The 12684-nt window shown below is 45.4% G+C and overlaps 1 protein-coding gene across 1 annotated transcript in view; it reads left to right on the top strand.

Annotated features, from left to right (window-relative positions):
- Positions 1 to 463: 463 nt before the first annotated feature.
- The window catches only part of NOC2L (NOC2 like nucleolar associated transcriptional repressor), a 107444-nt gene continuing 95223 nt past the window's right edge, over positions 464 to 12684 (top strand). The window contains exons 1-4 of the mRNA XM_060259440.1: positions 464 to 576; positions 2607 to 2786; positions 9273 to 9447; positions 12128 to 12238. Coding sequence (XP_060115423.1) covers positions 539 to 576; positions 2607 to 2786; positions 9273 to 9447; positions 12128 to 12238 — 504 coding nt within the window. The 5' untranslated portion in view covers positions 464 to 538. The remainder of the gene's footprint in view (positions 577 to 2606; positions 2787 to 9272; positions 9448 to 12127; positions 12239 to 12684) is intronic.

Genomic DNA, 12684 nt, shown 5'->3' with positions numbered 1-12684 from the left:
AACCTCGGCCAACTTGTGCTTCGCTCTCCTTTCTCTAACTATTTCGGGACCAGAATTTCCAGACAAGCACCGCTGCACCAGGGCCACTGCAGCACCCGCTCCGCTACTAAATGCGCCCTACCGCTTCGCCCCGAGTCGACCTGCATTCTCTCCTCCCAGCCGCTGCCCGTGAACCTAAGAATCAACCTGGCTGGGCTTTCTCGGAGTCTACTATTGCGAGCGTTGCATTGTGGGAGAGGAAGCGCCTGGGACGGACCACGTTGCTGCAGCTGGAAGAGGCCGGCGGAGCGAGCAAGCAGCATGGCCGCCTCCTCCAAGAGGTAAGCGGGCTCTTAAAGGGTGGTGGGCCTCGCTTGCTGGCGTTAATGCAAGCTTAGGGTCTTTGCAGAATGCATTGCTAGGTATTAGCTTCCGAAGTCTGGGGGAGGATTCAGTATTAAACTCCCCCACCAAAGGGAGAAAAGGGTTATGTAATCCGGTGCATGGGACCTGGGAAGAAATCTCGCTGGGTTCAGTAGGATTTATTTGAACAAATGGAATGTCTTTGCATAGCACTGTATGTTATTATGTGAGAGTGTAAGAAACTCTGCGAATGTGCTCTTGATTTAGGGTTTAGACCTCTGTGATGATGTTAAATAGACAGCGTTTTAAATGTAAAGCAGGACTGGTGCCCCCCCCCTCCCCCAGTAGATACCTCGGAACATTTATGGTGATAGGATTTCCTAGCAGTGTGTTTATTAAAGTTCTTCCACAACTTGGTGTGGCGGGATGAGGGTATTCTACCAGGATCCCAATCCAAATGGCAAGATGCCTTATTTTAGTGTAAGTCGCTTTCACATAAGAATGCATGGCTTTTAAAAGCCCTCCCCCACAGTGCACAGTAAAATAAAATAAAATTAAAAAAACCCATTAATGTATCCAGCTAATATATTAGAGCAAGAAAAGTGGATAGAACAGTAAAAGACACAGACAAAATGCGGCAATATAGCCGAAACATCAATCCATCCTGATAGTTTCAGAGGGTAACAAAAATTCCCTCGGATTTTTCCGACCCACTGAGCAGAGCAGTTAACATCCTGAGCGGAATATAAATGCTGTAATCTTAAAATGAGCAGTGGGTAGTGCAAGACCCTGGCCAGCTGAGCAGGGCTTCCTTGAGTTAATGAGTGACTGCTCTTTATCACAGCTTAGAACATAGAACTTAAGAGAAATATACAGGGGTGGCCAAACTGTGGCTCTTTCACACATATTGTGTGAAGCCCCCACCACCCTGTTGGATGGTTTGGAGACCCCATTTTTCCTTTAAATCGCTTCTCCCTGCCGGCCAGCAGCTTGGAGAATATATTTAAAGTTGCTTTCTTTCCACCTCTCTCTCCCCATCTATTTAATAATAATAATAAATGTTTATTTATACCCCGCCCTCCCCGCTGAAACAGGCTCAGGGTGGCTTACAGGACATGGTGGGTCACACCATGATATAACAATAAATGCAACATAACCATTAAAATACATTTCCTAAAAACAGCGATTAGATTAAAATTTAAATTACAGTATAAATTAATGGTGCTACATTCTTAATATACATGTAAACATAGCTTACGTAAACATAAACATTTACTTTCCTTCCCTCCCTTCTTGCGGCTTTCAAACGTCTGACATTCATGTGCAGATATAGATGTATGCTGCCTCTGACTTATGACTGAAGGGATCTTTAAATGTCTTGAATTTACTCTCTGTGTGTGTGAAATTAGCATCACTTTCTCCCCCCCCCCCCCAAGTAATGTAATTCATGTAATCGGAAAATCTAGTGACTAGAAATAAATTTCTGCTGATTATTTGGAAAACTTGTGGGGACTTTTGTGGTCTTGGTTTGGGGATGGATTTGGGACTAGCAATCTTAAAGAGATTTGTAGATGCTTAAAGAGAGTGAGAGTTCTAAAGATCAGGACCGATTTTGTACCCACCCTTATGCCGCTCTCACGTCCGTCTTCTCCATGTGGCGTCCTCTCGATTTCCCACTGTTTGCACTGGGGCTGCAGCAAATATTGCGGTTTTTGCGTGGCAAACAGAAACCGCTAAAAATCAGTTTCTGTTTGCTGCGTGAAAACTGCGATGTTTGCTGCAACCCCGATGCAAATAGTGGGAAGTTGGGAGGACGCTGTGCGGAGAAGACGGACGTGAGGGTGGAATAAGGTGAGTGCAAAATCGGCCCAGGTGTTATGGACCAGAGGGTAGAACATCCCTAGAGGTGAAAACATCCAAGCTGGAACTTAACTAGATTAACCTAAGTGATGTGCAGTGTCTTTTAATAGTATTGAAGTCTTTAGGGAGAGATGATCCTGAATCAAGAAACTTGGAATAATTATTTGGCCATGCAAAGAGCTTGATACTGAGGAAATGGATTCAGGATGTCTAAAAATGATTTTTTTAGAATGTTGGTTTTGATAGAAGGTAATGAATGAAGCAGTTTGAAATTCTTGGATTGCACAATAAAAAAATTGACTCCTTTGGAACATCTTGTGTATTTTAACTGATTTTCTTTCCAGCTATTACATCAGCAGCTCCCTAAATCTGTCTTGTTTGTTTCTCTCCCTGACTGGAACCAGAAAACTGGCTGAACTGAGCGTTGATGAATTCCTTACCTCTGGGATTGATTCCGAAGTGGATGGGGATTCGGGAGATGCTGTGGATTCTGGTGAAGAAGATACAGGAAGAAAGCAAAGTCAGAAGGGAAAGTCCGCCAGCAGCAAGCAGAAGACAGCGCTTAAATCTAAATCTGCAGAAAAGTAAGAGAAGGAAAAGGTCACTAGGGAGTGTTTGGTGTAGTGGTTAAGTGTGTGGAAGAGTGTGCGGCGCAGAGTGGTAAAACTGCAGTCCTGCAGTCTGAGCTCTCAGCTCACGACCTGAGTTTGATTCTGGAAGAAGCTGAGTTTAGGTAGCCGGCTCCAGGTTGACTCAGCCTTCCATCCTTCCGAGGTTGGTAAAATGAGTACCCAGCTTGCTGGAGGAAAAGTGTAGATGACTGCGGAAGGCAATGGCAAACCACCCCATAAAAAAAAATCTGCTGTGAAAACGTCGTAATGCAACATCACCCCAGAGTCGGAAACGACTGGTGCTTGCACGGGGGACTACCTTTTAAGTGTGCGGACTCTTATTTGGAAGAACTGGGTTTGATTCTCCGCTCCTCCATTTGCAGCTGCTGGAATGGCCTTGAAAGGGCAGCTGCTGTGAGAGCTCTCTCAGCCCCACCCACCTCACAGGGTGTCTGTTGTGGGGGAAGAAGGGAAAGGAGATTGTAGGCCACTCTGAGCCTTGAAAGGGCACCTTCTGTGAGAGCTCTCTCAGCCCCACCCACCTCACAAGGTGTCTGTTGTGGGGGAGGAAGATAAAGGAGATTGTGAGCCGCTCTGAGATTCGGAGCGGAGGGCGGGATATAAATCCAATATCTTCTTCTGTGTGGCTTTCACACTGTGTTCTGAGTCACTTTGGGATTCCCTGGCTGCTGAGTGAGGTCAGTAATTGCAGGTGAACTTTGTTCAGAAACAGCTTTGACCATCCATGATTACTTGTGTTGCTGTGGATCTGATTCCAGTCCCATCCCTGCTAGGTGGTCTGGACGGCTAGCATGGCGGATAGAATCCTCAGGAGGTCCAAAATGGATGTGGTCTCCTGTTCATTGCCTAGCATAGATCATTGGTTTCATTCCCCAGACCTCACAGAAACAAGTCACAATTGTTGTCTGGAAATGCTTGGAGCTGAGACACCACCATTTCACCCACAAATGAGAAAATATGAGACCAGGTTGTAGTTATTTAATTCCTTGTGGAGTTTTTTTTACAGCAGCCAAGCTGGCAATTATGAATTCTGGTTCTTGGGCCAAAAGTGCATCCCCAAAAACACCCCAGAGGCCATCTGGGCAAATAATTCCTTAAAAAGTTGACTCAGGCAGCAACTTTGAAACCTTCTTTCTCAGTGTTTCTTGCAGCTGTTGCTTCAAAACTCGTTTCTGATCTTGGACCTTTGAAAGGTATTGTGACAGACAGAAAGTTCAAGATCCTTCCAGAAGGGAAGCTGCCTTAGCCTGTTGCAGCAAAATTTATTATTTATTAATTTAATTTATATCCTGCCCTCCCCACCAAAGGCAGGCTCAGGGTGGATGAATTTCTAGTATGCAGTGGTAGAAGGGAAACTTTACTAGCTGTTTCTGTCGTGCAGCTACTTTAAAAAGGGCATTAGGAACCTTGCCAGGAGGAAAAGGGTTTCAGTCTTTCCATCCTTCCAAATAGAAGAGGAAATTGCAATATTGTTTCTGGAATATTTGGCCCCTTTCAGACAGCCTTTGTAATCCATTTCCGATTGCTAACAGGTTTTTTGTGCCATTTCAAACACAACTTTTTTAGCAACTGGCTGCTAACAGGTTTTATTTATCTTCTCATACGAAGTTGCTTGCATCTAGTTAGCAAAGGTATTCTTGAGTTATGCTGCTTTCTTCCATTTTCAACTAATCTTTGCATTTTTGAATCACTGTAGTGTTCTGTTTAAAATGTCTGCAGTGCTTCTAATAGTGCCACAATCCCCCCCCCCACTCACTCTTTTTCACTGTACGATCTTCCTCAGACATTCTGAATTGAGTGGAATAGTGCTGAACCAGGGGTGGCCAAGCTTGCTTAACTTAAGAGCCACGTAGAATAAGCATCTGAGGTTTGAGAGCTGCAAGACATGAATGTCAGATGTTTGAGAGCCAGAAAGAAAGCAAATACATGGGGGGGGAGGTGGAAAGAAGGCAACTTTAACTTTAAATGCATTTTCCAAGCTGCCAGTTGGCTTGGCTTGGAGAAATGATTTAAAGAGACAAGTGCCTTCTCCAAGCTGTCTGATGGGGGGCAGCGGGGACTTCGAGAGCCACACAATGTGAAAGAGCCACATGTAGCTCCTGAGCCACAGCTTGGCCACCCCTGCGCTAAACCAATATAGCACACCAGTGCTACAGCAGCAACATAGATTCGCATTGAAAAATGCTATATTGGTCTAGTGCTATAGCGCTCAACTCTTAGACTGTTCAAAAAAAGTTTGAGAAATATTGCATGGTGAAAAGTTGGAGGGGGGTGGTGGTGGAAATGGCCAGGTAGCTTCAGAGGCAGTTCATTAATGGACTCAAAATTGCTGTATGAAATCCTGTATCGCTTTCCTTGGGATTGGTCCAACAATTGAGAACATCTGGCTTAGAATGGTAATATGAAGGGGGCCTTTGTCAGTGTGTTGAATCTGGGGAGCTAAGTATGGAAGCTGGAGTAGATCATTCGAGCCTTATTCTTTGAGAGTAGGAGCATTCACTCCACGAGCCACAGAGAGCTGTGTTTGCGTTACCATCAAGCCAAAAGATCCACATAGGCTTCCATCCCTGGAAAGAAGTCTACCCCTTAAGCAAGCTCTCAGTCTACCTGTGTCAAGAAAAGAGACCTCTAGACAAATTTCTTGTTCTTTCGTATAACATAGAATTAAATTTCGGTTCAAGCTTCGTATCAGAACTTAGGTCAGAAACATGGGGGACAGATCAAAGGGAGACATCTGGGCTTTCATTGTGAGAAAAGTTGACACGCCTGACTTGTAGATAGAGCCAGGTGGGCAGCCGTGTTGATGTGAAGGAGTAGAACAAAACCGGAGTCAAGTAGTACCTTTAAGACCAACGAACTTTTATTCACAATGTAAGCTTTCGTGTGCGTGCACGCTTCTTCAGACGAGGAATGAGGTACAGTAAGCAGAGCTACATATAACTTGTGGGGTTTAGAATGCAAAGTGGTACGAAGTTAAAATCCAATAGCAGAATAGTAAAATTAACAAATTCAGAAAACCTTTGATCTGGGTTGCATTGGCCTGGGAAACCAATAAAACAGTAACGTCAGAACGTGAGAATGTCTGTTAGTTATTCTATTGCTAAGAAGCCTGGGTCAAAATGAGGGCATTTCTTTCCCGGAAGTTTTTCCTGTCCAACTAGTTTACCTTTTAACATGCAATAAATATATACGTCATTCTAGTATGCCATTAGGAAAAAAAATATACATTAAAATATAGTGGAAGATGGGTTTAGTATATGACTTGGTGCTTTGAATAACAGTATCCAGTCCAAATACCTTTATTGGCATAGAAATAAAAAGTACAGCACGGCAAATTTACATAGCGTTTCAGTTATAAAAACCAGTCAAACATCAGGAAGGGGAGCTAAGAATAACAGTATCAAGGAGTAACCCATATGGTCACCTGGAAGGTTTGTGGGGCTCATGTACACCTTGCTTCTTTTGATGCTTGATCTACGCTACAGAGAGAAGCGTCCTGTCTTAAAACTGCTTTTCTGCTGAACCATCTTGTTATGAGAGGTCCATGTTGACATAACATCACTGGTCTGATTTTTGATTGGAGAGAAGGGCCCTCTGCCCTCTCAGATCTTAGATATTAAAACAGGAGGTATGGTGAGCTGACTTCGGAAGGTACCAGGCGCTCCCTGGTCATTCTTGTTGGACAAAGAGTCTTGAAACGCTGATTAAGTTCCACTGAGAAAGGTAACTTTGAATTAATGTCTTACTGACTAGTGAGAACAAAGTAGGAGTAGAGTAGCACCTTTAAGAACAACGAAGTTTTATTCGGAATGTAAGCTTTCGTTAAGAACATAAGAGAAGCCATGTTGGATCAGGCCAATGGCCCGTACAGACCAACACTCTGTGTCACATAGTGGCCAAAAACCCAGGTGCCATCAAGAGGTCCATCAGTGGGGCCAGGACACTAGAAGACCTTCCACTGTGGGCCCCCCCAACCACCAAGAATACAGAGCATCACTGCCCCAGATAGAGTTCCAACTATACCTTGTGGCTAATAGTCACTGATGGGCCTCTGCTCCAGATGTTTATCCAATCCCCTCTTGAAGCTGGCTATGCCTGTAGCCACCGCCACCTCCTGTGGCAGTGAATTTCATGTGTTAATCACCCTTTAGGTGAAGAAGGACTTCCTTTTATCCATTCTAACCCAACTGCTCAGCAATTTCATTGAATGTCCATGAGTTCTCGTATTGTGAGAAAGAGAGAAAAGTAGTTCTTTCTCGGCCTTCTCTATCCCATGCATAATCTTGTATGCCTCTATCATGTTACCCCACATTCGACATTTCTCCAGGCTAAAGAGCCCCAAGTGTTTTAGCCTTCCTTCATAGGGAAAGTGTTCCAACCCTTTAATCATTCTAGTTGCCCTTTTTGGCACTTTTTCCATTGCTGTAATATCTTTTTTTGAGTTGTGGTGAACAGAATTGTACACAGTATTCCAAATGAGGCTGCACCATCGATTTATACAGGGGCATTAGTCTGCACTCTTTAATAAATATGTTTTGATTATACTGGGTGTTCTGTGCTTCAAGCATTGCAATATAGATTCTATACCTTAGACTTCAAGCCTCCACCCACTGGAAATTAGTTCATAGAAATTCATTCTGCAATGGTCTAACCTTGCAGAGTCTACTTTCTGGTTTAACCCCAGAAAAATCAGAAGTCTGCCTGCTGGCGTCTGATTTTAGGGTACACTAGTGGGCTGATGGGAAGGCTGCGCAACCTTCCAGGTTGGTGGTGTAATTTTGAGCCCTGCCTACCATACCAAGGATCCCCTGGCTTGGGAGTTCTTGACATCCTGGTCCTCCAGTGGAACCTGTTCAAAGTGGAAACTGACTGCCAGTCACAAATGCCCCTGGCCAAGGGCCTTGACCACTTCCATTTGAGAGCCAGTTTGGTCTAGTGGTTAAGTGCGCCGACTCTTGTCTGGGAGAACCAGGTTTGATTCCCCACTTCTCCACATGCACTTGCTGGAGTGAACTTGAGTCAGTCACAAGTTCTCAGCCAGAGCTCTCTCAGCCCCGCCTACCTCACAGGGTGTCTGTTGCGGGAGGGGAAGGGAAAGGAGATTGTAAGCCACTCATTCGGGTAGTGAAGGGCAGGGTATAAATCCAATCTTCTCTTCCTCCTCCTCCTCCATAGTCTCATCCTCCTCTTCTTCTCCTTCACTTCTCCCTTATTTTCTTCTTCTTCCTTGAAACATGGGGCAGGTGCTACCTTGGCAAACACTGCTTGGAAGAGCCAAAAGTGGCATGCCATAGGGCCAAAAGTGGCATGCCAATATCGTTGCTGCAGTGACTTGAGCGCCTGACCATACCAAGAAACCCAACACCCTTGTCCTGCACTTTGCATGAACTAGTTAGGCGCTTTAGAACATAAACGCATAGGACTCCATCTCATCCTGAGTAAACCCATTGATCTGTCAAGGTCAATTTGGAGCCAGTTTGATGTAGTGGTTAAGTGTGCGGACTTCTATCTGGAAGAACCAGATTTGATTCCCCACTCCTCCGCTTGCAGCTGCTGGAATGGCCTTGGGTCAGCCATAGGTCTCGCAAGAGTTGCCCTTGAAAGGGCAGCTTCTGTCAGAGGTCTCTCAGCCACACCCACTTTACAGGGTGTCTGTTGTGGGGGAGGAAGATAAAGAAGATTGTGAGCCGCTCTGAGATTTGGAGCATAGGGTGGGATACAAATCCAATATGTTCTTCTTCTACTGTCTATTGTGCCTGGCAGCAGGTCTCCATGGTCTCAGGCAGGGGGTCTTTTGCATCCCTTCCTATATGACTCTTTCAACTGGAGATGGCAGGGATTGAACTTTGGAAGTTTTGCATGCAGAGCAGATGTTCTATCCCGATCCAGGGCCCATTACCAGCCCTTTGCAGTGCACAGAATAACCAGGGCTGTTGTCTGGAGCTTCTTCAAGTCAATTGGACTAGGGTTCTGTGGAGAGCCAGTTTGGTGTAGTGGTTAAGTGCGCGGACTCTTATCTGGGAGAACCGGGTTTGATTCTCCACTCCTCCACTTGCACCTGCTAGCATGGTCTTGGGTCAGCCATAGCTCTGGCAGCGATTGTCCTTGAAAGGGCAGCTGCTGGGAGAGCCCTCTCCAGCCCCACCCACCTCACAGGGTGTCTGTTGAGGGGGGGGAGGTAAAGGAGATTGTGAGCCACTCTGAGACTCTTCAGAGTGGAGGGCGGGATATAAATCCAGTATCTTCATCTACCTCACAGGGTGTCTGTTGTGGGGGGGGGGGAGGAAGGGAAAGGAGATTGTGAGCCGCTCTGAGACTCTTCGGAGTGGAGGGCGGGATAAAAATCCAATATCTTCTTCTTCTTCATCTGTGACAGTAGAAACTGTGGAAACAATTCATTCTCATGTAGTTTTTTAAAAAAATATCCTCCCCCTTCAGGATACCAAAGAAGGGCAAAGCATCCGAACACAAAAACCAGCTCTCACGGCTGAAGGAACGAGATCCAGAATTTTACAAATTCTTGCAAGAAAATGACCAGAAGCTGCTCAATTTTGATGACTCCGACAGCTCAGATGAGGAGAATGGACTTCACGTGTTGCCTGATAAATTGGAGGTATGGTCACAGGCTGGTTCTTAGGGATTCCTTACTTGTGAAAGAGAAATGCACTTAATAGGAACTGGTGTTTTGGCTCTGGAGAAGCACAGGTTGTTCCCTGGCTTTGGATTCTGTTCTGGTTCTTACCGACAATCACAGCATTTGTTTCACCCCTCTAAAGCTTTCTGTTGCAGAACTGCAAGACCTAAAGTTGCTTAGTTGAGAGCCAGTTTGGTAGTTGAGAGTCGCTTTGGTGTAATGGTTAGGAACGGTGGACTCTGATCTGAAGAACAGGATTTCATTCCCCCCCTCCTCCTCCACATGCAGCCAGCTGGGTGACTATGGGCCAGCCCCAAGTTCTCTCAGAGCTGTTCTCTCAAGAGCAGTTTCTGTCAGAGCTCTCTCAGCCCCACCTACCTCACAGGCAATACTCCCTCTAAGCTGCGGAGTCTTGTGAGCAAAAATTCTACTTTGTGAGCTACTGGCATTAAAGTTGGGAGCTGCTGCATAAATTAGTTTGCTCTGGGGCCATTTTTCCTGAGCTAAGAGAAAAATGCATGAGCTTAAAAACTGAGCTAGCTCACGCTAACTCAGCTTAGAGGGAACACTGCTGATAGGGTTTCTGAGTGAAGAGAAGGAGATTGTAAGCTGCTCCGAGTGAAGGGCAGGGTATAAATCCAACTCTTCTTCTACCTACTTCACAGGGTGTCTGTTGTGGGGAAGGGAAGGCAAAGTCACTCTGAGACTTCTGTGTGTTGTGAAAAGCAGGGTATAAAAACCAACTCTTCTTCTTAGTTAGGAACCCTTGACCAATAGTGGCTCATCAGGGGATGGTGACAGAGACCTCTGCTTGCCTGCCTGTCTCCTCTTTTGCCTTGTGAAAGAGCATTTAATGTTTTCTTTCCTCTGAGGATTTTTTGTCCATTATTTCCATCAGAGGACTGCTGGTGAAACATTTTCCTCCCTCCCATCTTGCGGCTCTCAAACATCTGACTCCCACCATGGGTTCAGCTAAACCGAGGGGTGGCCAAACTGCGACTCAGGAGTCATGTGGCTCTTTCACACATATTATGCAGCTCTTAAAGCCACCACTACCCTGTTGGCAGGTTTGGAGAAAGCATTTATCTCTTTAAATCACTTCTCCAAGCCAAGCCAACTAGAGAATGGAGAATGCATTTAAAGTTGCTTTCTTTTCACCTCTCCCCCATCTACCTACCTACCTACCTACCTACCTACCTTCCTTCCTTCCTTCCTTCCTTCCTTCCTTCCTTCCTTCCTTACTTACTTACTTACTTATATTTAAGACATTTTAGTCAAAATGCGTAGTGTGAATTTTTTTTATGCAAGACCATCTATGGGTGAATGCTTCTGGTCAGTAGCCATGTTGGGTGGAGTAGAAGAGCAGGATTCAAGACCGGTGGTACCGTAAAGAATTGGTGAAGTTTTCCAGTGTAGAAGCTTTCAAGAGCTGAAGCTGCCTTCCCCAGATATCTGACGAAGGGAGCTTGGACTCTCGAAATCTTATACTCTGGAAATTTTGTAGGTCTTTTAGGTGATTCTGGGCTTGTTCCTGTTTATATTGTACGCATATACAGCATTTTTGGGTAGTTTTTTTGCACTGTGTGTGTGCCTCTGCCTGGAAGTCATGGTGACCTCTGGTGACTCCTACTGGGACGTAGAGGACGTTCAGAGGGGTGGCTTGTATCACCTGTCTCTGCCTCCCAACCCTGGTATTCTCTGGAGGTCTCCATCCAAATACTTGCCCTGCTTAGCTTCCAAGATTGGATTTGCCTGGGGTATCCTGGTTAGGGATTATTTATGTAATTATTTAGGGCAGGGATGTCAAACATGCGACCCAGGAGCCGAATCAGGCCCCCAGAGGACTCCTATCAGGCCCCTGAGCAATTGGCTGTCATCTTCTTCCTTCTCCCTCTCTCTTGCTTCCTTCTGCTGGCTTTTCCAGGCTTGCTCAATCATACAGGAGCTACAGAGCAAAGCCTGTATTTTCTCCATTGGCTGAGGCTCCTCCCTTGAGGAGGAAGGGTGGGGGGGGAGGGAAAACTTGCTTTGCCAAGCTCTCTGTCACACAGCAGAGCTACTGAGCCAAGCCTCCCTTCCTTCTGTTGGCTGAGGCTCCTCCCCCCTCCTGATCCCCTGAGGAAGGAGAGAGCCAGAGCTTCCTTTGCCCAGTTGCCTGGATCCAAGGGAAGACCTAGTGCTTATGTTTTATTTTAAGTTTTTAAAAAATCTTTTAATTGTGTTTGTTTGTGTCTTTTATAAAGTTTTATTTCTTTGCTACCTGGCATTACATTTTATGATACACATGGCCCAGCCCGACAAGGTTGTATTTATGTCAGATCCGACCCTCATACCAAATGAGTGTGACACCCCTGATTTAGGGGATAAATATGCCACCTCTCAAGAGTCCTAAGAAGGCACTGTGGCGTCGCTGGAGTAGAATATCAAGCATTTTTGGTCTTGTGGTAAGCAGAAGAGGGGCAGTCTTCATTGTGAATGTAAAAACCAAATATATATATTTTTACCAAGCAAGACTGCTCCACAGTGCGGTGGTCTCTTCTGCACCCCAGATCCAGCACTTTGAAAAATGTTTTTCCCTGGTTTTAAAGCGGGTGCCCTCGCATGTACTTTTTGGTGTCTTTTTGTAAACAAATACATTTTTCTTTAAAAACTTTTGTAGGAAGCAAGCGACGACGACGATGAAGAAGAAGAAGGGACTGCCAAATGGAAGAAAGTTGACTTCATCACTGTAAACTTGAAGATGGTGGAGAACTGGAAAAGTTCTGCAAAGGTGGGAGATGGAGGATTGTTATCGATTTAAAAACTTGCACTCCAGAAGGCAGATCAAGACGGGTAGCCGTGTTAATCTGCCTGGAACTGCAGAGGAAAGCAAGGGTCCAGGAGCCTCTTAAAGACTAACAAAATTTGTGGCAGGGGAGACGCTTTTGTGAGTCACTGCTCACTTCTTCAGGTACCTGAAGGAACTATACATGGTGCCCAGAGCTGTGGCAATCATATTGGGGATTCCTGATCCAGAGCATAAAAGTTGGGCATATGGTCTGATCATTTTTATTGCTTTATCTTATGCAGCTTAATTGTTCTTGGATTTTTCATTCTTCAATTAGATGCCAATATGTTTTAGCTCAGGGGTATCAAACGTGGCCTGAGGGCTGAATCAGGTCCCAGGAGGGCTCCTATCAGGCCCCTGAGCGACTGGCCGTCATCTGCTTCCTTCTC

Source organism: Heteronotia binoei, chromosome 18, assembly GCF_032191835.1.
Source record: "Heteronotia binoei isolate CCM8104 ecotype False Entrance Well chromosome 18, APGP_CSIRO_Hbin_v1, whole genome shotgun sequence".
Taxonomy (NCBI): domain Eukaryota; kingdom Metazoa; phylum Chordata; class Lepidosauria; order Squamata; family Gekkonidae; genus Heteronotia; species Heteronotia binoei.
The sequence above is the reverse complement of the archived record's forward strand: the minus strand, read 5'-3'. Positions and strand labels throughout refer to the sequence as shown.